General features: G+C 39.7%; 2 protein-coding genes across 4 annotated transcripts in view; one reads left to right on the top strand and one right to left on the bottom strand.

The window, feature by feature from the left end:
* The window catches only part of LOC124153351 (putative gustatory receptor 28b), a 69,564-nt gene extending 53,683 nt beyond the window's left edge, over positions 1-15,881 (top strand). For all 3 annotated transcript variants that reach the window (XM_046526461.1, XM_046526460.1, XM_046526462.1), the window contains 4 exons: positions 6,466-6,829; positions 14,632-14,700; positions 14,790-14,879; positions 15,681-15,881. In XM_046526461.1, coding sequence (XP_046382417.1) covers positions 6,473-6,829; positions 14,632-14,700; positions 14,790-14,879; positions 15,681-15,734 — 570 coding nt within the window. In that variant the 5' untranslated portion in view covers positions 6,466-6,472 and the 3' untranslated portion in view covers positions 15,735-15,881. The remainder of the gene's footprint in view (positions 1-6,465; positions 6,830-14,631; positions 14,701-14,789; positions 14,880-15,680) is intronic.
* Positions 15,882-22,195: 6,314 nt separating this feature from the next.
* LOC124153348 lies at positions 22,196-25,003 on the bottom strand. The gene is made up of 2 exons (XM_046526457.1): positions 24,144-25,003; positions 22,196-24,056 (listed from the first exon to the last, which is right to left on the bottom strand). Exons 1-2 carry the CDS (start codon positions 24,532-24,534, stop codon positions 22,363-22,365), a joined length of 2,085 nt encoding a protein of 694 aa, XP_046382413.1. The 5' UTR covers positions 24,535-25,003; the 3' UTR covers positions 22,196-22,362.
* Between the last annotated feature and the right edge of the window lie 213 nt (positions 25,004-25,216).

The raw sequence follows: 25,216 nt of genomic DNA, 5'->3' as shown, positions 1-25,216 counted from the left end.
GACTTTTGACTAGATGAGCGGTGTGGAAAAAACGAATTAAAAAAAGAAATGAAAGAAGAATTACTTAATCCTTTGTTAACCGGCGGGAAAGAGATCTCGAAGCAGTTGTACGAGAAGTTCATAATCACCTTCTAACACACGGGCAGGAGGCTTTTAAGAAAGCGACAAGTACATGAAGAGAAGAAAAGTGAAAGTTTGATTGGAAATAACTTACGATTCCACGCGTCATATACCCGTGATTATACCCTGGAACCTAATCCAAGTTTCCTCATTGACATACCAATTTATCATATCTCTAATGTGCCGTATATATAAAGCAACAAGATCTTCTTTTTTTAGAGTTGAATAGGTTTCTGCGCCATCTGCAGTGGCGCCGACGAAAATTCGATATTGGCGTGAGGAAAAAATGTGTCAGGCTTGTCGATTTTCCTCGGAGTGTCCCGATATCGAGATTCGAGTTATCAGGGTTCTAATGTTGATCATATATCTCTTCTAAAATGCTTAAAAAGCTTTAAACTCACTACTTATAAAATTTCCCAGGGCAAGATCCTCGATTTGCCCCCCCCCCCCAATAATTTTTGTAAGTCGGCATCCCTGGCCATCTGGATTATAGGCAAAGTGCCCAAAGCCTCAACCATCAACCTCAAGCATCAGACAAAAAAAAATATTTTAATGTATAGTCTTGTTTTGACATATAATAACAGCATCTGCTTAAAGTTAAATATTAAGTGCCAAAATAATGTAAAATGTATTTACAGACATTTCCTTTTTTTTAATTTTCCCGGAATCCCTGTTGCCAGGGTGGTGGCCACACGAGGCCATCCCATCCCCCCCAAAGCATATGCCCTATTACGCCACTGGCCTCAACATTAAATCAGGAGGAAGGAAACTTTTCGAGAAAAATCTCATCGGCCGAATCTCAAGCGAAAAGAGAAAATAACATTTCTCATTGCAGTACTAACAAAGCAAAAATTATGGATTGACCTGGTAGCAGAGTGTTTATAATTGAATGTTTGGGGAATTCACAGATATTATTTGACTATCGATCGGTATGCAATTTTGCGAATCTAAAAGATCAAAACCTACGCCACAATTTGGATTGGATAAATTATTAGTTGCATACTTTTGCAATAGGTTTTTACACTTTTCGTAAATTATTAGGTTTCGATGTATTCCCTCCCGTTGGGACTTCTTTTCATTAGGGCATGGGAAATACTGGCTAAAGAGTCTAAAATCCGGCATCATTCATTAATAGGCCACCATTTCAATTTCCCAAGTTTATCTTTGAGAAAAATAGCCTCTAAAGTAAAGGAAATGAGTGACCTTTGTACACTTTGAATCTCTAAGTTGTTCCTTTTTTTTAAAGAAGGTAGTAATTTTCTTTCTTGAAATCGTGCACACTTCCAAATGAAAATCGCCCTTCCATTTTTTTTATATTAGGCCATTTTTTACTTCATCTTTCCAGCGCATGCAGAACCATTATTTACCAACCTTATCTACAGACACTCAGAATGGGACGAACAAAAAATTTGATCCTTGCGAACAAGTTTCAATAATCCATGAGATTCATTAAAGCCTTTCTTTCATTCTAGGCATTGATGTTTTTCTCATAGGGAGCTCAAGTTATTAGAGTAAAATTGACTGTAATAAACGTAATGTCCATTTTACTCACTCCAAATTTGTGTTAGTAACTGAAACTCTTTTAGCTGCTTGCACCGTATGACGTTTCACACGGAAATCGTTAAAAATGACCTTTCAGTCAGCACGAGATGACGTTTTTAGCTTTTCGTGTGTTGATCCTAGCGCCCTGGTGTCCGAAGTAGGTACAGGGACCGAGCTGTGAGCTTCTTGAGTTCATTAGTTACCTACCTTCGACAAAGGGACTACATCGAGGAGGCCCGATTCCATAACATGGAAGGCTAATTTCGGTTGCCACTTCGGTCACATTCTAATCGGTTTTCAAAAATGTCCGCGGCGCGGTGATGAGTGCAATGCGATCCTATTTATTTATCAATATTTTGCACTGCAATGTTTGTAATTGCGAGGGATAGCATTGAAAAGTTTTGAATTTGATAGATCACATCATCATAAACATAAATTTCGGTTAATATCACGAATTTTACCTAATTTTCCCGTGAAACTCGGATCAATTTGTCCGTCAGCGATAGGAGTGGCGACTTTTGTTATCCCACTTAAATGCACTGTGGGAGACAACTTAAGGATCCTCTTTTATTGTAATATTCGTGTCCTTCACATTGGCCAATTTGAGTCCATTCTTTGGAGGTGAACGAAAATTCAATTGTGGATATGATTGGATGATACGAAAACGTAGTGCGTCACTATGGTTACAAAATTGAAAAGAGCTTTCCTGGTCATTCTTAATCGAGATAGCAGACGGTCTCAAAAGATTTTTCAAGTGTTCAGAATCATCGTTTTTGGTTTAGAGTTTTTATTTATGTCCGTTTTTATGCACGACAGTGTTTATGGGGAGGACTTGGAGCTGAAAGACGCGCTAAGGGTGAGGATGCTTTTGAAAACACTGAACAGGTTCACTTTATTCCTCTGCAATTGGTTTGGTCTGGTATTATTCACTGTTCGCATGGAAGAGGTGTGGAAAATTCTCTATGGCCTCAGGAGAGTGAAACGCAAACTCTTGAAGCAATCAAAGAGAACTCGGGTGGCGATAAACGAGAAATGTTGGTCCATCCGTATTTTAACTGTCTCCTCCGCTTCCGTCGTGTGCTTGGAACTCTTTGCTGTCATACCAAGGTTTATCTTCGCTTCAGAGCCCTATTACCGCATGGTTCTGATCTTATTGTCCAGAACTATGTACGCCGGCGTTAAACTCTTATTTGTTGCCATCGCAGTCGAAACTAGTTACCTTTTAAAAGATATGAAAGTTTTATTGGAGAAAGGTGAGAGGAAAGAGTGTGGTCTCTACAATATATTTCTGGTATCCAAGAAAAACGATAAAGCAGAGAGGTACGTTGGTCTCAGTGCCCTTATCTTTAAACATTAAATTGGCTTTGTTATACTTTTTCGGATTCTCATTAATCTATTCTATACATATATATAGAAGGGGATGACTGTTTGTCTGTCCGCTATGCATTTCCACATGGCTTGACGGATTGAAACCGAAGTTAGTATATAGATGCACCTCATGCTCCCAAACACCATAGGATTACTTTCGGATGCGTCCAATGCGTCCTTTGCGTCGTTTTCTCATTATTTTTTGTTTCGTCACGTCATGCAACTTCTGTGGTTGGACATCCTGCCGGGTAGGCTTACCTCTCGACACCTTTTCACAGAGGGGGGAGGGACTCGAAGGATACTACACTTCACTATTATCATCTCAGTGAAAACCTTTTTACTGGGGTATGCATTCACACAACACTTTTGGTCGACGCATGTACACACTCACACAATGATCAATGTTGTGAAGCGGTGTATAAGCTGATCTCATGCGCAGCTTATGGAAATTGATACCTATATACCATCACTGTACCTGCTTTGTTCCATTACCTAAAAATCCTGCTATGTGACCATGAATTCCAAGTATCTCTTTTGACCCCACCTATGGGTAATATTCTCCCTGAGTGGGTGGCCTGCTGAACCCTTAAACTGCGCAAATAAGCTGAAAGAGAGCTCCCCACAGGCGCAAAAAATTATAATATTTTTTTTATTTTTGCATAATTTTATAAATTATAACTTTTTACTTAAGGAAAAAATGTTTCAAAAATATTTTATTGATTAATTTTCTGCTGATTTTACTTCAAATGATGGACTTTAGGACATGTATTATAATTGTGCGAAAAATAATTTCAAAATATGTATATTAATAAATGAAAATCGCCAATAGAGGATGGGTGCAGTCTGCTAAGGCGATCGCTTATAGACAATGGCAGCAGGTTATGGGTTGTATACTTAATGAAATGTTTCCATAATTCGGCCATGCATCTAGGAATTGATTTGAAGATTTTTGCCCGCACATTGACGTTCTTTTCTACATTAAGCTGTCCATTGGAGATGCATTTGAGAGCAGAGTCATCACTTATGCGCATATTGTCAGCAGATGGGGGAATATCACTTAATGTTAAAGAATGTGTGTAATATTTCGAAGCCTGCCGCGTGAACGGTGGAGAAATTTATATAATTGCCGTGAGAAAAATTCCTCCAGACCAGGAATTGAACCTTGGACCTTTGGATTTCAATCTTGTATCATGAACCTTTAGTAAAATTATCATGGGAATTCAGGCCGTTATAATATTGTGGTCTGCGCAGTAGCCCAGGAGGTCAGAGGTCCGTGGTTCCATTCATGGTATAGGGAAATTTATTCTCAGGGCTATTCATGTACATCGTACATGTATTAAAGGATACGTGTTTCAGCCTTGTTATCTGCCATGGCACTAAAGGGCGTACCCAGAATAAAAACTAGGGGGCCATGGTCATTTAAGTTGTAACATTCTAGCATGGTTTTAGTATTTTAAAAGGTGAATGAATACAACATTTTAAGAGGATTACTACACGGCTTTATTAGTTTTTAAAATTATTTGCATGAAAAAAATATTTTAGTTGCATGTCGTATATTGATTTTTTCATTGGGTCAAAGAAAAATTAATGAAAACTTTCGTTTCAATCCAGTCCTGATTTTCCTCAAAGACTTTTGCAATTTTTGCTTCTTGGGGGAGTATCTGCCCCCTCCTGCTCCTTACTGGATACGCCTATGGTGGCGCTAACAAGCGAGAAAGAAATATTTTAACTCCCATAGTTAGACATTCTTCTTTACTATAAATAAATTCATAGCATATACATGGGGAGTGGAGTAACCAATCATTTCGTTGGAGGGGGGATGTGGGAGGGTCCAAAACTAGGGAAGGGGAATATTTGAAAAACGATACCAAGTCTAGGGTTTTAAACTAATTTTTATGCTTTTTTATAACCAAAAAAATCTTTGTTTTTTCTAAATCTTTTGTAAATTCACGATTTTTCAATACATATTTTGTGTTTTTTGTGAAGTAAACTAATTGTGATTTTATATTTTGAGGGGGGTCCAGACCTCTCAAATCCAGCCCCTTGGTATGCCCCTGTAAATGAGCCCTAATGTATGATATGTATATATACCATCATCAGTGGTCAATATTTCTTGCATTAGTTTGAAGCAACTCTCAGCACAATTCTCAACCAATCGTTTAACATTTACACTGATCATCTCACTGGGAAAATGTAAAGAATGAATGAGCTGGAAATAGTCAGTTGAATAGCTCAAAGGAAGAGGGCATTTATCACAGGTGGGAATGCCAGCGTTGAAGTAAAGCAATGTCAAATGACAAAAGCAGGAAATTATAGTTGCACGTTTTTGAAATGCAGTGTTGAAGTAGAATGATGAAAGAGAGGAAGGCAGCAAAAACCAGCAAAATATAAATATCCATATGAAAGGGTATCCATATGGGGTATCAGAATGAAAAGAGGTAAATTCTTATGAATAAGAGATAAGTAATTGATTAAAATGCATTCATTTAAATGAGATATATGCATCAAAAACATAATTTGTTTGACGTGGATTTGACATTGGGAAAAATTTTTCTTAGACCTCATACTTAAACTGTTGGTTTATTTTTCTTACCATTTTGCTTTATGATGCCATGAAGAATGTCATTAAATCTAGCATTATAAATTATTTGTGACATGCACTAGAGAAATTAGATTCTCTCGTCATGGTAGTGGCTGTATGTTAGTTGCAAAATCAAATGAATCGTATGAACATCGAAGAACCAATCTAAGTGACGCAGAGAGATTTATGATGGTATTTATTTACTAAAATATGCACTGTATGCACTATGATATGGACAAAGCAAAAATGAAATATGTGCATATGTAGAATAGCACAGACAGGACAGACTTTCTACAGAAAGGAGAATCTACTTACTGCTGAAAATATGAGTACATATAGAAGAGAGAAAACAATTCATCATATGCTGCATGTGAAGCATCTGATGAATTGATTCCATGGGAGCAAGGCTTGGACACCGATAGGTCCAGAGAAGTAAAGAGTTTGAAGTGTGGTGCAGCCCAAAAATGATATGATAAAATGGAATGACCGAGTGAAGTAATAGGGAAGGGCAAAGAAGAGTGGGAGAAAAGTGAAGTTTTCTAAAATCCTTAAGGAGAAGAGGGGGCAATTTAGCGGTCTCATTATGAGGCATCATGGCCTGATGAAAATTAAAAAAAAATAATGGATAGGTAGAAGGGAATAAGGGCTATTGGCGACCCCAAGTGAGTTACGTAGGAAAGGTTATGAAGGATGCGAAAGAGAAGAAATATGTCATTATGAAGAGGCTAGCGGATAGGGGAACAAAATGGAGAGCTGCATCAAACCATTTTAGGATTTTTGACACACAATGAAAATTACTTTAAATGTAATTTGTATTTATCCTACACAAACCACCCTGTTCGCATTTTTTATAGGTTATTTATGAAGGTCAAATCACCTGATGCAGCCCCTGACGTCCATCGCACGCCCTTGGACAGCAATGAGGATCACTCCGATGAAGTAATGAGCAGTTGGAGCCTCTTGCACCTGGTTGAAGAGTGTACACTGTGTCATTCTTCTCTGATGGAGGAAATAGGCCGCGCAAATTCTTTGTTCGGTCCATCCATGTTGAGCACTGTAATTTCAGCATTCCTTGATCTTGTTCACTCTGGATACCACATCTGCAACTCACAGCTGATCTCTCCGTTAGAGTTGGTGCGCACGCCCGTGAGCAATGGGGTCACAGCCCTCATCCATTTTCTGCTTCTCTGCTGGTCCACTGGGAGTGCTATATCTGAGGTGTGCTTTACTTACTTGCTGCTTATCTTTTTTTTGCTGTGTGTAACACCATATTTCGAATTTGTTCAATTATTTTCACAGCATCAAAATTTCATTTTACCTAACTGATGGATGTTTTTGTATTTACAACCAATGAAGCATAAAGATATTGCTGTATGTGTTCATGTGATGAGAGCACTTCTTATCTCATGTGCAGATTATTCTTTTAAATGGAAGCCTACATTTGAATTCAGCTACTCATACCAGTGATCCACTGCATGGTTTTGAATCCATGAAACTTGCTCAAGTATCATAATACATAATAAGTGAAGATTTGATACACATTGCAATGGATTGTTGTAATATAGGATAACTTTTATTCTTGGATAAATTTTTTCAAGCTTTGTGGGAAAATTCTGTGTCTGTCTTGATTTAATCGCACCAGATAGGGCTGAGTTTCATGTATCTCTCAGCAAAATCTCTGGCCTCTACTGCTGTTTACTGCAATATAGCCCAGGCATCAGAGAGTTTGAGATAGTTTTGCTGCAAAATGCAACTGCAAAATTGAGATGGTTTTTGGTCCCCTTAAAATATTTGGTATTCACTGTTTTTAGAGGTATCTTCCAAGGAATAATATAACATTATATCTGTTCTGCACATTCAGTTATAGCTCATTTATCTGACTATATAAGAGCAACCACTATGAAATAAGAGTAGGCTGAATTAAGTCATTACCTGAAAATATGTTTTAGATTAATTTTGAAACAAATATAAGTTAGAATGTGAATAGCTTTGTTTGCATTAAACTGAGCAGATTCAGATTATAAATGAGCAAAACAATTTTTGCAAATATAATTTTGTATGCACCTAAATCAAATATGTGTTATTGCAGCTGCCTGTCTGTTGAAATAGCATTAGTTTCATTATCCTTGCTCTTATCAGGTTCTTTTCCAGCAATTAGCTCTCGGCAGATCCCTGATACATGGATAGTTTGCTGTGGAACTCAGAATGAGTGGGAGGTCTCACAGGGTCCTCCATCAAGATGGCATATGTATTTCTTAGTTGAAAATGTTTGAAACTCTCTAAGAATGGGACATGCATCTTTTGAATAACTCATGGGTTCCTGGTTGCACCATTTCAATCATCAATGTATTGAGGTAGTCTGTGTTTCATATTCCTTTACTTGACAGACTCCTATTATGTAGGTAATATTGTTCACTCACTTAAGTAGGAAAATCCTCCATTGCAGATTCTTCTCCTAGGATAATTACAATATGTATTGCCACCTGGATACTGTTGGTTGTTATGTAACCTCTGCTCTTTTCCTGGTCTACATATTAATCCCACCTACATCACCATCCTCTTCATTCTGCTCCAGTTGGTAACTGTAAAATCCACTCGCCTACCGCCTCCACCCCACCATGGTGCTGCTTCACAGTTTAGTATCCACTGCAATTTCTTGACTTATTTTTGCGATGTCCTCCCAATCCAGTTTGTCGAATATGTTCTTTGCACCAATGAAGTTAGTGCTGTAGTCGCTGTAGACAGTATTCGGTCTTTCGTAGTTGGCCACAAAACGTTCCAGAGAGTTGAGAAATGTCTCAGTTGATAATCCCATAATGACATCCAGTGATACACATCTATAGACCGCACAAGTGTAGATCACGATCCAAACCTTCTGTCCATCTCGAATGATAAGTTGACCAGCCAGATCTACTCCTGTGGTCTGAAATACTTCACTGTCTTGCACACGAGCAACTGGAAGTGTTGCCGTCTCAACCTCAAACGCTTTTGAACGTAGGTTTTCGCAGCGAGGGGCATTGTTACTAATGGCTTTCGGGTGCAGCTGCATGTTGTGCAAGCTTTCGCGCAAGCTTTCGCATTTGTTACAGGGCGCATCATCAGGCAATGAATGAAATTACGGAATTGGTTGTCAATTAATATACTCGTCCAACCTCCCCCATCCACCGGAGTAGTGAGGGAGGAGGGCGGCACTGACGTCAGCAGAACTCTCAGCCCTGTCCTTGAACGGCGAGCGGCTTCTTCTTCGTGTCTAGTGAATAACCTTGTTGGATACATATTCACCATTTCTTCTTTTGGGAAATTGTTTTCCAAGTCTGGCTGAGTTTGACGCCGTCTAGTCTGTTGAAATTCTGGGGGCATTTCTCAATCTCAATAGCCTCCCGAATTAGTCGTCGATGATAAAATTTCTCTTTGGCTAACACCTGTGTCTCTTCGATTAAGATTCGTTGCGCCTAAAACCCCCCCCTAGCCTTGATTCCTAGCTGCGCCCCTGCATTAATGTGCGAGCTATGCTATCAAAAATTGAGCCAAAAAAGAAGCTCGTAATGATTTTGCTTGAGCATATTTCGAGTGCTTATTTTAATTACTGGATTGTTAGCAAAAGTGGTTCCGTTATTTTTCCCTCTTTCTGTCTTGATAAATTCAATAGCTCCCATAAAGAACATCAATTGGTGGAGGCTTCATAGCCTTACCTCTACAAGGTGCATCAAGGTCGTTTTTTTCTAGGGGGGGTAAGGAAGGGTTCATTACTTACCACTATGCCTTGGTGGTATGCATTAACTCTCTCGGATGGTGCATTAGAGGTCTGATGTATGTTGAAAAGTGGGTTTTAGATATTCATCAGCAGGGATGGATCCAGGATTTCTTTCTGGGGGGGGGGCACAAGCAAGGCTGTATCCAGGATTTTGTTCTGGGGGGGCACTAGGATAGCTCGTAATACAAAACAAACGCAATGATAATGGGACTGTATTAAAAACCTTGCATATTTTTTTAAGGGTCTGGGGGGGCACGTGCCCCTCTGACCCCCCCTAGATCCACCTATGTTCATCAGCTATGTATTTTTAATGAGGGTGTAAGCTGGTGAAATGAAAACTCATTGGAGAGCCACCTTAGAGATTGCCATCTTTTCCATTTTTTTTATAAATCATGGAAAAGTGGCTGATCCCCCTTTATTTCATCACTAAAGGCAATAGACATTGCCTTAACGTAGACATGCCGATGAAAAGTAGATAAATGACATTGATCAAGTGCTAACTCCCATCAAATACTTGTTACATATATTATTTTTTCACCAAGTGAGGACTGAAAATGATGCCATAGAACTACTGGAATACTTCACACATGTCACCCAGTGGTGCGTGAAAAATTTAATGTCCCTAAACTATAGAAAATGTTTTGAAATGACCTACTGCAGAGGTAATCCATATGTCTCGTACGAATACTCATGTTCTGGGAACCTTCTACCCAGAGTCAATTACTTTAGAGATCTTGGAGTTACTTTTGATTCCAGATTGCGTTATGACTCACGTTTCAAGCATAACATCCAAGAAATATAATCATGTTGGGTTTCATTTGTCGTGCATGTAAGGATTTTAAAAATATTGACTGTATAAGAATGTTATCTATGTCTCTTGTCAGATCAATCTTAAGAGTGCTGATCAATAGTGTGGAATCCATATTTTGGGAAGCAGTGGCTTAACAATGGGGGGCGGGGGGAGGGGTGAGGGGATAGATCCCCCCTCAAAGCCTCAGAGAAATTAAAAAAAAATATTGAAAACTAGGGATGGACGGATTCAGGATTTTTTTGGATCCAGATTTTGATCGGATCCTTGATTTTCAGAGCTGGATCTTTCGGATAGGATATTTTTGGATCCAAATGCATTTTCCTGCAATTCCTGCTATTAAATGAAGTAATTATTCAAGTTTATTCTGGGTACATACAATTGAAGGAATGCTCTTAAGATTTTCATACACATTTTAATATTTTTATAAATTAAAAATCATTTTTATATGCTTTCAAGTTGTTTTTTTTAAACATCTTTACATGCTCAGGACCTAAACTGTTACGCTTGTGTTTGGAAATAAAAATAGGAAAAATCTTCGGATAAATCACTGACCAGTGGCGTTGGACAAGAATCGCATGCGACGGCACATTCAAAGAGAGAATCGGAACTCTTTCCACCCTTATTGCATTCGCTGAAGTTATTATTTAAAATTTCAGATCCAGATCCGATGACTTCTGCGACTTTGGATCCGCCGTATCCTATCAGACCATCCCTATTTAAAACCATTCTCTAGTTTTTATATTGAATGACTGCATCTGCGTAACACTAAATTTTTGCGTGTCAAATGATGTAAATTGTATTTCCAGGTACCTACATTGCCATTTCTCATAAATTGTTCTGCACCCCCCACTGCCTGGCCCCCAAAGCATATTCCTAGTTATGCCACTGATGGGATATATGAATCATCCGTGGAGTGGGTCCAACAGAAATTTTTAAGGTTTGCTGCAATGGAATTTTCTATTCTCAGAAAGAAAGGAGTTTATGGCTGCGTAATGAATTACTCAAATGTGACTTGTCTATGATGTAGAAGAAGATACATGCCATGAGATCTGCTCCCAGATATTATCAGAGAGTTACTATACGTACAACACTGTGAAGCACAGCCTACAGCAACCAGTAGTCTGAAATAGCAACAGTGAGAGAGAAAGGTACCTTTTAGAAAATCGGGGACAGCAAAACTTTTCTAGGCTAAAGAAATAAAAAATTAACTTAACTATCCTGTATTTCCGTTTCTGAATTTCCATATGCTAAAGACTCAAATAAAAAGATGAAGGACATGCTCTTATCAGAAATAATTCAAGACCTGGTGGTAGAGGCACAATATTTTACTATTGATACATTTTCCTTTTTTTAATAATGTTTTTGAAAAATGGTACTGCCTTTATACCTTATTTCTAAAAGATTCTTGGAATCACAAACAGGTAGTGGCTCTCTTTGTGTTACACCTATGAGTGGAAAGTTGGTGTTAGTCACATATGTAGCTAGGAATTAGCTTCGGGGGCAGCGAAGGTGTCATGTTGCAAGAGCGCACCCAGGATCAAAACTAAGGGTGAGGGGGGGCAAGCCATGGTCGTTCAAGCTGTAACATTTTACAATTTAGCATGGAAAAGGTGAATGACATTTTAAGACAATTATAACAGCACTTTATTAGTTTTTAAAATTATTTGCTTAAAAAAACATTCAAGCTACATGTCTTCAACTAATATGAAAGAAAAATTGTTGAAAACTTTTGATTCAATCCAGTCTGATTTTCCTTAAAGACTTAAGCGATTTTTGCTTCTGGGCGGGGGGGGTGCATCTGCCCCTCACTGAGTACACCCATGTCATGTTGTCTATACCAATATTTTTTGTTAATTGAAAACCATACACTGCATTAAAGTATTCTTATATTTAATTTGCATAATGCTGAGAGTTAAGTCCATTGTTGGTTCTTGACAGATATAATGGAATGTAACTCGATCAATAAATGGAGTGGTAAGCAGATATGTAATGGCCCTGGCTCTTGGCCTTCTCAGCAGATGTAGTTTCCACTGAGCAGGGGCGCAGCTAGGAATAAACCCTAGGGGGCGTTTCAAGCACAACTAATATTGGGGAGCCTGAGGGTGTGGCATACCGGCCAGGGTAAGCGGGAGGTGCAGGGGCCATCCGCCATAAAAAAATAAAGATAAATGGTTCATAATGGTGAGTTTTACGGCATTCTAAGATATATTTTATTAATCCACACACTATTCTATAAGTAATATTAATCAAATTAAGTAAAATAGATTAAAAATTTCTCTGAGCTCTGGGGGGTGAGGGGGGGGGATTTATCCACCAAAACCCTCCCTCGCTGCACCACTGGCACCGAGGCCCCCAAACCCTCCCCCGCCCCCCGCTTTTTGACTGCCATTAGTGTATCCAAGAACAGTAGATTTCTACACTGTTTCTCTGATTTCCACAAAAGGTGGCACATTGAAGTATTTCTATTTAGGGGAACTTTTTCATAATGTATTTTATAAGTCATATTAATTGGCTCTTTGCATTTACCGTTCTAGAAACTTCAGCCGCAAAAACTTAGGGAAAGAACTGATTTAAAAAAGAGGTATTTTGATATTTCTATGAGAAAATTTTTCCTTACCAGAAATTTTGGTGGAAAACACTAAGATTTGTGCTCAGCGTCCCAGAAAGCACATTGCTGCCAAAACCCATTTCCCCTTCTCTACTTCACAGCTGGTGGTCTGGAAAAATACTCACGATTAGTTTTGCGGGATGGGTGGTTGACACCTCTATTTTGGTTAGGTTATCCATCATGTTTTGGGAGAGGGGGTAGGGGGTGGAATCAGGGTTAGGTGGTGAACTCTTCATAAAATGACCCCCCAAAATGCATATGATTGCTCTTGCTTGGTAACTGTCCATTGAGCTCCTACTCACTCACACACTAGTCTAACCCAGAGGTTGGTTTTGAAAGGTAGTGCTCACCCCAATCAAATTCACCAGCACGTGAATTTCACACATCCGGGGTAGAAGTTCTTTCCCTAGGCCTTGACAAACTCCAACCATGTATGATCTTTCCATTCTATTCGGGTTTTTTTCACGGCGTTTGTTGTATTTTAAAGACAACAGTTTCTTCGACCTGAAGACGCCGACTGTAACGCCGGCGAAACTGTTGTCTTTAAAATACAACAAACGCGGTGAAAAAAACCCGAATAGAATGGAAAGATCATCTAACCAACGCCGCAAAAATCTTCGAACCTCCAACCATGTATGTATGCATGTTTGTTTGCTTGCGGTGTCCAAAGCTTCACCTGATATTTAAACCTGGGTCCCCTTGATGAGCAGCCTTGCCACTACTCTTGGCTGCCATACTCCCTTTGAGAGTCTAAACTAAGGGTCTTCAACCCACGGCCCTCGGGCCACATGCGGCCCGCAAGCTTATTTCTTGCGGCCCCCAGAGACAAAAGAAAATATTGCATCTCATCACACAATATAAAATATATATCGACACACTCTTCGAGAATAAACAATGTCAAAAATTGCATAGATTAATTGAAGTTTTTAACCAATAGAGATTATTACACTTTGAAATAATGTTTTTTTTTTAATTTTATTGATGTGGTGGCAGTGGCGGCTTACCCATAAAAACTCTCAGATGCCGCCCCTCCCAAAGATTTGAAAAAGGAAAAAAAATTAAGCAACGATTCAATTATAATTATACATGTATTAACCAAGGTGTTTTTTCAATCGCATACATCAAAAATGTCGGACAAACATGCATAAATAGAGCGATAAGTTGGTATTAGTAGCCGTGGGGCGTTGGCCAGAAGGTCCCAATCCATCACCATGCAGTTATATGAAGAGTGGTAGTGGTGGGGGCTGCTGGTGCTATGACGCGTCTAAGCTTGTGCCTTATGAAAGTCTTGGAACGCTGCCCGAGCGTGCGCAGAGCGACGTATCTTGTGAGATGGCCTCACCGCTACGGCTGGCGGCATTATAATCTGGCATCTACTTGGTGCTGCAGTGTTGCAGAATACCTTGTTTTGGTTTAAATTTATTATTATAAATATTTAAATTATATTATTTTAAATTAAACAAATTTAATACCTAGATAGCCTTAAAAACTCACTAAAATACACAACAAAATATTAAAAAATTTTGACCTCCCGGTGAAGTGTGCCCCCCCGAGCATTTCACTCACGCGCCGCCACTGTGTGGTGGTAAAGTCACGTGTACGATTGTGGCCCTCCAGATGATGTGAAATTGATTTTTGGCCCTCAAATTAAAAAATGTTGAAGACCCCTGTCTCCAAATCATGCCTCAAGTTTTTGTCTTCAATGTAGCATCGGTCTTTTTGTCCATGGGAGCTTAATTATAGCATTGTTGCTAAAATCTGTATTGACAACCGGGACAAATTTTACATTTGCAATGGGAGGAGTACCGTTTGATTCAAGCCTATAACTTTTTTTCTGTTATTTTCAGAGTCAGACAATCGGCGTTAATCTTGTGAAACAATTGGGAAGAGGTGTCGACGATGTCATGAAAAGAGAGGTAGAGCATCAATTTCTGTAACATTTGAAGGAAATATGATTGTTTGAATTGATATACCTACTTCTCAAACATAACGTTTAAATTTGCAGATCCATTTTTTCATCAACCAGTTATCTCACAAGAAGGTGGAGTTCAGCGTCCTTGGAGTTTTTCACGTTGACATGGAGTTAATATTGACGGTGAGAGCGTCACCTGAATCATGCCTAAATCATTGCTCCTTGTTTGACTTTGTTTCGGTTATTTTCGATGCTTAATCAAAAAACCAGAGCTGCTATTCTTTTGGGAAATCTAGAGAAATAGGAGAAAAAACTCAGGAATCAGACTCTGAAGGGAAAAACTTGTGAATTATGTATTGATTTTCTGGGATACTGCATGAAAAATAGAGAAGTTAAGCAATATAAAAAAAACTTAGCATTTATACTGACATATTTTGGATCTATTAAGTCGACCATCTTGAAATTAAAACTAATTTTCAAGCACTTTGAACTCACTGCTGTATGCTTCACATGCTGGTGAAACACGGTGAATTGATACTGTTTGTTTTGTTATTCTTGTCTTGAAATTATACTGCCTGATATACACGCGGCCATGCATTCTTGAACTATACCTACTGGCTGCTAGGGATACGCAGTTTGAAACCCTGAAATCTAACTACCCATTTATGCATGTTTTAATAATTACCTTACTGTTCTTGTAAATTTCTTATCCAAACTATTTATTCCAATCAACCGGTTAACCTAGAAATGGAATTGATCTTTGCCATGATTGAGGTTTTCCTTCTGAAGCAGTGTCTTCAAGGAATCCATGGAGACTTTTGGAATCAAGTCATATTAACTTAATTCACTCCTGAAGATACCAGATTGGGCATTCCATTTATAATAGTTGCTTATTGTTGTCACTAAACAATCAGAAATAGGACTGAAAAAATTGATTTTTACACTAGAATCATATTCATCCAGTTGCAAATTTTTTTCTTTCAGATGAGTCAAGTTGTTGCATCGTATCTTGTTCTCCTGCTCCAGTTTAAACCGTGATTTTTTGAGGGATACATATAATGACATGAATACTATTTGATTCCTGATTGCCTGTTATGGTTTCTCCATAGTGGTTACGAATCATTTTGTCACTATGCATCATCCATAAACATTACATTGTAACTGGTAAATAAAATGGTGCACCAATATGAGAATCAAATTGAATGCATTTGTTTCTAGACTCAACTTTCAACTTTTCACCAAATCTGTGCACTGGTGTCAATTCTTGGCCTTGTCCTCTAATTACATTGTCATTATGACCTCTGCCTCCATTGTAGCACTAACATTCCTTATGCCCAGATTATCAACATGAGAAACAAGTACATGGTGCTCTTTAAATTGACGCTTCTAGTCTATGATATCCTTGTTTTAAACAGTTTCTTTTCCCTCCCTCTCCCAATAGTTTCCCTATTACAGAACTAACAGTTAGTGCGCTACATGTTTCTAAAGCTGCTACAATATTATCATAAGTTTTAGGCATGGTTCTTTCTGCAGGAATACTTTGGGATACTGAGCTATTTACTGCATGAATCTATGGCTCTTTCAAAACTTTCTGTCATGAGATTACTCTCAAAATAAGAACCTTGATTTACAACTCTTTAGGGCAGCGGTCCCCAAACTTTTTTTTCTGCAACACATTTTAGCCCTTTCGTTTTAGCCGTAACACCCTAAAAATAACAAACAATGTGTGCATTCAAATGATATTGTTTTTAAAGTTCATAATTGCTATCCTCACCTACCCGTTTTGAATTGTAAAACACCCGTATATTTCCAAACCGTACTTTTATCGTCAATTCCGGAATTTTCAGGTTACACAGCCACTAAAGTAAGGCTGAATGGCATGGTGCAGGTCAAAACTTGCAGTGTGGTGAGCAGCGAGGGGCTGAGAGAGCGCAGCTGTCTATGAGGGGAGGGGTGGGGGGAGAAAGTTGTCCAAAGCAAAGGTGTAGGGTTGGGGAGTATCCAGTTTGAGTTGAGCAGTGGCTGAAGCACGTACGTGTCTTGTGTTTTGTTCGCTCGCATGTTGTTTAACTCAGTTTTAATTATGGATAAGTTCATTAAGTGTGCAGGGCCTTTGACTTCTCATGATGATCATGAAAGTATGGTGACAGTTACATTAGGTATGGATTTACGGTGCTCGGAAATCGGCCACAGTGTGTTATTTGCAGCGAGTTGTTATGGGCGGAGAGTATGAAACCTTCCAAGATGATTTGCCATTTACAAATTAAAAATCGCAGTTTTATAGATAAGCCAGCATATTTTTTTTGAGTGTAAGTTAACTGTTTTTGATTACTAGAAAAATTCAGTACTTCAGTTAAGTTGAAATAATATGAGCAAAAGTTAAGTAGTAACAGTCAGGGTTTCCCTAAACATTAGGGAGACCCTAACTGCTAAAATAACTGCGCTAGAATATCAATCACCATGCAAGAAGTTTTGTCAAACATTGGACTGGCATCAAGGTAATTCAATGCAGTGGCGGATACAGATGGGGGGCGCAGGGGGCACGCGCACCCCCCTTGCGGGTCCGCCTGTATTGCCGAACATTTCAAAACCACAAATTGTAGCTTTTTTATATCATATGATGGCATTGTCATTTACATGTTTATAATCACTTTAAATATAATTTTCATATACTTTGTCTGTGACTTGATCATATTTTATTACGATAAAAGTAAAGACAACTCAAGATATGTTGTGCCCCCCCCCCCTTGAGTTTTTTCTGTATCCGCCACTGATTCAATGCCAAACAGATAGGAGTAATTAAGAACTTACATATTTCCCTTCCTCGTCTCTGGCAAAGGACCACATAAATCAATGCTAGTTTTACTCATTACCTTGGGAATTACTAGGACTAACATCAGACGTGCCTTTTTCCACTCTCAACTCTTTCGTCCATGTTGACGGGGATCATATGAACTCACATATTTGTCCATCACCAGGGAGAAACCTAGCCAAAATAAATACCTCAATGGCTGTTCTCTGGTTTTCTTTACTCCTGGTTGTGGCAATAATACTTAATAACATATTGGCAACATTTTCTGTAGCAACTCACTATCAGATCTTCAGATCAGCTCTTGCAGCTAATTGTCGTATAGATTGAAGTTTTCCTTCAGGTTCAAAAATAAGTGACCTGGATTAAGAAAGTACCTACCCTTCTTTTGGATCAGCCTCTGTAATCTGCACCAGTGGCGCAGCGAGGGGGGGTTTTGGGGGATAAAACCCCTCCCAGAGCTCAGAGAAATTTTTAAGTTTAATTCATTTTACTTAATTTGATTGACATAGGCGGATCCAGGGGGGGGGCACGGGGGCACGTGCCCCCCCCAGACCCTTAAAAATTTGATAGATTTTTAATACGGTCCCATTATAATTTCGTTTGTTTTGTATAAAAAGGTATCCTTGTGCCCCCCCCTGAACAAAATCCTGGATACGGCCTTGCTTGTGCCCCTCCCAGAAAGAAATCCTGGATCCGCCCCTGTTGATTGATATTACTAATATAATAGTGTAAGGGTTGATCAAATCTCCCTCAGAAAGCCGTGAAACTCACCATTTTGAACCATTTATCTTAAAATTCCGCAAATTATTAATCTTGCACCTACCGATTACCCTGGTATCAGTTGCACCTTAACTCCCCCAAGCCTTAATTCCTAGCTGCGCACCTGGTCTGCACCTTCTGAAAATAACCTCCTAAGATTGTGAAGATTTCTTGGGTCTCACATTGGGGAAGGTCTTCCATACCTCCTTCCCATCACGCTTCAAGGTGCAACTTGTCCATCGTCCTTAGGGATTCAGGAATTGCGCACCATTCCATCCGTGGCTGGGAGTACATAGTAGACGAATTGCCATGGTTGAAAGCAGATGCCCTCTCAGCATCTCCTGCTTGGCCACCAGTCCATTTGGATTTCCAGAAGGTGGTCTCATGCAGTGGCGCAGTGAGGGGAGGGTTTTGGGGGATAAAACCCCCCCCAGGGGGCCTATGCCTGAGTTTTCACTCGCATGCGAGTGAGTGGTAACTAAGGGGTCACGTGACCTTTTCTCGAACTACGAGTGAATTTGGTATGCTCAAATCGGGGGAGTGAGCTCGTACGTATGAAATTTCTCTCCCTTACTCAAACCCAGTGAAAACCTTTTTTGAAGTACGAGTAATCAACAAACATGGCGATGGCACTATTGCGACTGCAAGTATTAGAAGATCTAGAAGAGGAAGAGCAAAAGATACCACAAGTTTCACCAGCAATACGGGAACGGAAGTCGCCCTTTAATTTAGACAATTCCAAATTTATTAAATTATATCGTCTAACCAAAGAGGTGACCAAGAAGCTTATTACAAGTTTAACTCCATATCTGATGGCCCCTTCGCGATCATCGGCTCTAACTATCGAAATAAAAGTTATTATCAATTATTAATGCGAGGGCGACCTTTATACCTTGGGGCGAGGCTCTCAGCGCTGATATGACCCAGGATGCTAGCAGGTAGCAGAGTACCATGCTAGCTGGTAGCGCTTGGCTTAAATAAGGATTGTTAATACCTTATCAAACGAAGATTGCATTGGTAACCTCAGACGATGTAAACTCCTATCTACTCTTATAGAAACTAGGTCCCTGTGGCCAATCTGGCCTTTATCAAATGAGGATAAAATTGACCCTTGCCATTTGTCTAAACCGGTATTTCTAAAACCAAATAATTTGTATATTATGAATACACTAACGGGTGGGTAACGAATCGCAATCAATTCCTTTAGTTTTCTTTGATGAAGGAAACTACCCTATTCCTGGCTACGCTACTGGCCCTCGGCGATTGCCGACCAGCCGACCTGGCCAGGCTGCCCCGGCATATTACGATAGAGTTCGGTCTATTTGTCTAGTACTTTTGCATTTGAGTCGGGCTAGGTAAAATAGGACCTTAAGGCTGAGTAGGTTTTTCAACCCGTCGGGCTTCGTTGGCTCCCGTCATGCCTCGTTCACATTACGATTGTCCGAGCGATCGTCCTAACGATAGTTGGCAGAACTAGCTGTGTGAATGCATGTCCTGACAATAGTTCAGGTAGTTCCGAACGTGGCCACTTTACGATAGTTAGGCGCTGGGAGACCGGAAGAGGAAGTGACAAGAGAAAGACGAAAAGTTCGTGAAGCTCCCTTCGCTCTATTTTATTCATGGAGCTGTCAAAACAAGGAAGGATATGGGCGGAAGAAAAATTATTTGTTAAATAGGTACACGTTGAATACAGCAATATCTTGACCCTGCATACCTAAAAAGCTTTACTAACCGTCAATTTCTCGTTCTTTTTAGATGTCAGCACTAGAGGGCAGCTCAGGTTTTAACAATCGTTGTGTGAATGCACGATAGTTCCAACGAATACTGGAACCAGGGGCGCAGCTAGGAATTAAGGCTGGGGGGGGGGGGGGGGGCGTTAGGTGCAACTATTACCGGGTTGTGTGGGGGTATAATATATCCACCAGGATAAGCGGTAGGTGCGAAATTAATAAATAGGGTGGTTTACTATTATTTTTTATTGCCTAAATCGAACTCCTGGAGTACGCATTTCACGCTCTTAGATTTTCGAATGACGCTATCAATTTTTCGCGATTAAACAGAAAGTGAAAAATTTCAAGCGCGCGAAAACGCGACGGCTAAGTAGGAATGATGGGAAAAGTCCGTGTGACGGATTTCTGGTCCAAGCTGTCGGCGTGTGAGGTGACCTTGAGGCGAGGCTTGAGCGCTGATATGACGCAGGCTGCTAGCAGGTAGCTGAGTACCCTGCTAGCAGGTAACGCTTGGCTTAAATAAGGATTTTTATTCCCCTATCAAACGAAGGAAACTTTCCGAACTTAGGTATTTTTTGTGTGGTTTTTAAGAGATGCTTCCCTGAGCTCTGTGCCTCACGCATGCATTGGTAATCTCAGACGATGTAAAACTCCTATCTACTCATATAGAAACTAGGGCCCTGTGACGTCACGTGGAGTGGAATCGCATGGGCGCCAATCTGGCCTTTTTCAAAATTGACCGTTGCCATTCGTCTAAACTGGGATTTATAAAACCAAATAATTTTTATATTATGAATACACTAATGGTGGGTAACGAATCACAATCAATGCCTTTCGTTTTCTTTGATGAAGGAAACTACCCTATTGCGGAATTTTACGATAAATGGTTCTAAATGGTGAGTTTAACGGCTTTCTGAAGGATATTTAATTAATCCTTACACTATTCTGTCATTAATATCAATCCAATTAAGTAAAATGGATTAAACTTAAAAAATCCTCTGAGCTCTGGGGGGGTTTTATCCCCCAAAAAACCCCCTCTCGCTGCGCCGCTGACTGGAACAATCGCAATCTGCACGAGGCATCACTGTTGGGCTTGTGCTCTGTCGGGCTAGGCTACGCTATAGCTCCCACGTGTTTGGTCGTCTTTCCTTTCGTGACGGAGGGATGGCGGCGCGTGTCTCCACGACGCACAGTGGGCTGAAATCGAAAAAAACTGGACAAAAGTCCAAAATGACGTTTTTTGAGATAGAGACTTCAAACTTGGCGTAAATACTTATAAATGATTACCAACTATAAATGTGTGTGCCTTTTTACATCAATACGACTCGTTACCGAGATACAGTGGCCCAAACATGACCAACTTTTTAGAAATACGCGCGATCTCGTTTTTCTTCAGAAACCTTTGAATTTAATCAGGTGGTGTTGCGTTGGCATGATTTTTATGGAATAAAAAACGCAATATTCCTTTGACCTGATGCTTTGCCTATACTTTCCATGAATTTTGAAGATTTTGGTTCTCATTTGACTGGTTTTACAACGCAAAATGGCGGACCCGTTTTTCACGTGAAATTTGACGTAAAGTAGACATTATCTTTCGTTCACGAAATATATAACTCGGGAAATTCGCATTATGGTGTAAAGTAGAGATTTCTTAAGAATACTAAGCAGAAATCTTGGAAAAAAGTCTGCGACGAAGGAATTGAGAGCGATTTTTCGATCGCGAGTCAAGACTGAGCTACACGCCGCGGGACCCTGAGGCTCGGTAACAGAGGTCGATGTTTCAAGTTTTTTGAAACTTTATTCTTGAAAATCGTCATTTTAAGCACAGAACCTAGTCATTAATGACCTAAAACACTATACTGATGACATTAAGAAGCATTATGGATCGACCGAATTGACCATTTAACACTAGGAGGACGGCAATTTCGCTCAACCTTGGTGGCCGGAGGGGTCAAATTTGACCCCCTTATTTTTTTCTGACTCATCCATTTATTTCATGGGATTTATGCTATGCTATTCATTAGGGATTACATAATACTTGTAAATAACGACTTTATTCTCCAATCAGATGTATTATTATAACATTTTCTCTTTATTAAACTATTCTTGTGAGAACCTATTTCTCATGAATGCCAGCAGGTCCTCATTTTAATTTTTTTTTCAGTTATTTGTCAAGACTATTAACAGCTTTTTAGACTACAAGTACAGAAAAACATATTTTATATTGGTTAACTGAGTATTATTTCAAATGACAATAAAAATCATACTTTTTTACAATTTTTTATTTTTATAAGCCATGATTACATTCAAGGGGAACCATACATCACGGAACTAAATTCAGCTGCTGTGCATCCTTAGAAGAGAATCAATTACTTTGACAGCCCACACATGTAACAACCTTTCGCTCTAAAAAAATACATTTGTTGCACACATGTTTCCTACAAGTTTTACAAATTAGGAATCCCTTAGCATCCTTTTTACATTTCAAACGCACTTGACATTTCTTGCGCTTCGCGCTTGCTTCACACAGATTATCATCGTCCTCGATCTGCGATGGCCCCTGACGTGCGAGGGTGTTAGCAGCTGTTAGCTCCTCTACGAGAGTAAGAAGGAACTTACGGCGAGAGATCTTACAATTGTTTACCTCTCTAAAGAGAATCCAAGCATTTATCCCAGCGAGATCCAGAATGTTGCTAAAAGTGTGAAGAGGCCAACGTCGAGCTGCAGGCTTTACTGAATAAAGCCTCGCCATTTGGTCTACTATATCTACGCCGTATTTGTTTTCATTATAAAATAAAACTGTCTCTGGTTTATGTTTAGAACCTAAATTAACGGTCACATTTGGGTGCATAGTACTTACTATAAGAACATTTTTATTTTTCTTGCCTTGATATACGGTGAGTGTGACATTATCCTTTTTCAGAACTCTAGTTTCGTGCAGCTGCATGCGACAGGTTTTGATTTCAGAAGGGATCTCCCTTCGAGATCTGTTGATAGTTCCAACTACACTAGTGTTCTTACTCCTCAGAGTCTCTGCGAGGTAAAGAGAAGTAAAGAAACTATCACAAGTTATATTCCTTCCTTTTCCTAAGTAGGGGGAAATCAACTGTAGCACCACGTGATCTCCGAGACGCATATCATTTGGCCTGGAATCATCTTTTCCTAGATAGGGAAAAGCATTTATGATATACTTTTTATCCTTATCCACAGCTAGCCAAAATTTTTGCCCGTACTTATCCGGCTTACTTGACATAAATTGCAAAAATGGATAACGGGCTTTTGTGGGGAAAAGTTGTTCATCTATTGTTACGTAGGGCCCTGGAATGTAGCATGCCTGACTATTTTCAATGAAATTGCTCCACACCTCGGATATAAGCGCAAATTTGTCTGTAGCCAGTCTACTTGGCCTTGTTGATTTTATGTCAAATCTAAGAAAACGCAAAATTTCTTGAAAACGGTCTCTAGACATTGCGGCTTTGCATAAGGGCAAACCCCACTTCACTGACCATAATGATTTTATGGGAAGAGATTTGGCCCCGAGGACTCCTCTCAAATAGAAAATTCCTAAAAAAGCATCTAGCTCCTCTAATGTCACAGACCAATTTTGATCTCCAAGCTTCATTCGAGCTTCTGTTTCGGTACAATTTTTTATTATCCTGAGAATTTTTTCGTCTATAATCAGCCTCCAGGCGCTCGAGCAAGTTTCATTTATAAAGCGCTTGGCATGCGCTGTGGGTCCTGCCCTATCCACGAACACATTTTGTCTCGCAAGCCTCCCAGGAAGACCTTCATTTGGGGGCACTACTCTCCACTCACTACCATCTGCGGCATATAGAATAGTACCTATGCCATTTTCTCCCTCCGATTCTTTACCTCTTGGGAGACACATTTGCGAATCCGTGGTATCTAAAGCTGTCGTCATGACATAACCTCCACGACTCCCACGACTTTTTAGATGTCCTCGTAGGCTCGTTGCTCTCCGAACAGCTCCGATCCCTCGGCGGCCCCTACTTCCTCGAACCGCACGGCCCCTGCTTCCTTCTAAAAGCTTCCTTTTCTCTGAAAAATAATTTCAAGGAAAGAAATAAATATCTACCAGTACTATTTTTAGTACATCACATTCTCATGTTATTTCAAATTACTTACCATGCTCAATAGTATTTTTCCTTAGATCTTGCTGAGGGGGTGCACTGCTGTCTTCCAACCTTGTATCGGGGACATCTGAATCCGATTCGGAAGATGGGATGGAATGGTTTGTCAGCAAAAAAGGTTCTTCGTCGCTACTCGAATCACTATCTTCCCCTAAACCACAATCAGAACCCGATTCATTTCCACTTATGTCCTGTAAGGCTGCGAGAAGCTCCTCGTGGGATAATCCTTTCCGAGCCATAGCTAAGAACACGGACAACGAGTGAAGTTCGCTGTCGACAAGTCCACCTTCCAACAGTGCTCGTCTTCGACTGGCTTTTGAAACAAACACTGAATGGTAGGTAGTAGAAATATGAGAACAAATGATGTGAGAAAATGTAATCACCATCACCACGCAGAGACAAAGTTTCAAATCGACGCTCACTAAGCATCAAAAAACTTCGCCAGTCAACACTCCGCCTGCCAAGTAAAAAACTATCAGATTTCAAAATCAACGACGCGGACTTGTGAATGAGTAAGCTTCAAATTGAAGGAATAGACACATTGAAAGTATGAACACACTCAACGAATATCAAGTTTCAATTCAAACACCACGGTGACTGATATTTCAAGTAAACATCAGAGAGGAAATGCAAAACAAGCATGTTGATGTGGCTAAGGAGTAAAATATGGACTTTTACGACTTAGAAGGTATAGAGAGATGAGATCGTGTTTCATTAGAGTATTTTCAAACAGTTCAAAAACACATTTATAGTATAATAGCTATGATGCAAAGAAATGGGAACGTTGAAAACTCTATCACAGGGAGGGGGTCAAATTTGACCCCTCCGGGCTCGAAGGTAAAAGTTAAATTTCCAAATTAACCGTTCAACCGTTTTTTATGAAATTCACCGTGTTCACGTCTTGTCATAACAGATGAAAAGTCACAAAAATTCAATTCAATCAGAAAAAAATTAAGAAATCGTCAGCAATTTAAAAACGCCGAGGGGTCAAATTTGACCCCTTCGGCCTTCTAGTGTTAACGCGTTACTCGAGTGAAAATGCTAGGGATTGGATATTTGTCGGAACCA

This window comes from Ischnura elegans, chromosome 2 (assembly GCF_921293095.1).
Source record: "Ischnura elegans chromosome 2, ioIscEleg1.1, whole genome shotgun sequence".
NCBI classification, from domain to species: Eukaryota; Metazoa; Arthropoda; class Insecta; order Odonata; family Coenagrionidae; genus Ischnura; species Ischnura elegans.
The sequence above is the reverse complement of the archived record's forward strand: the minus strand, read 5'-3'. Positions and strand labels throughout refer to the sequence as shown.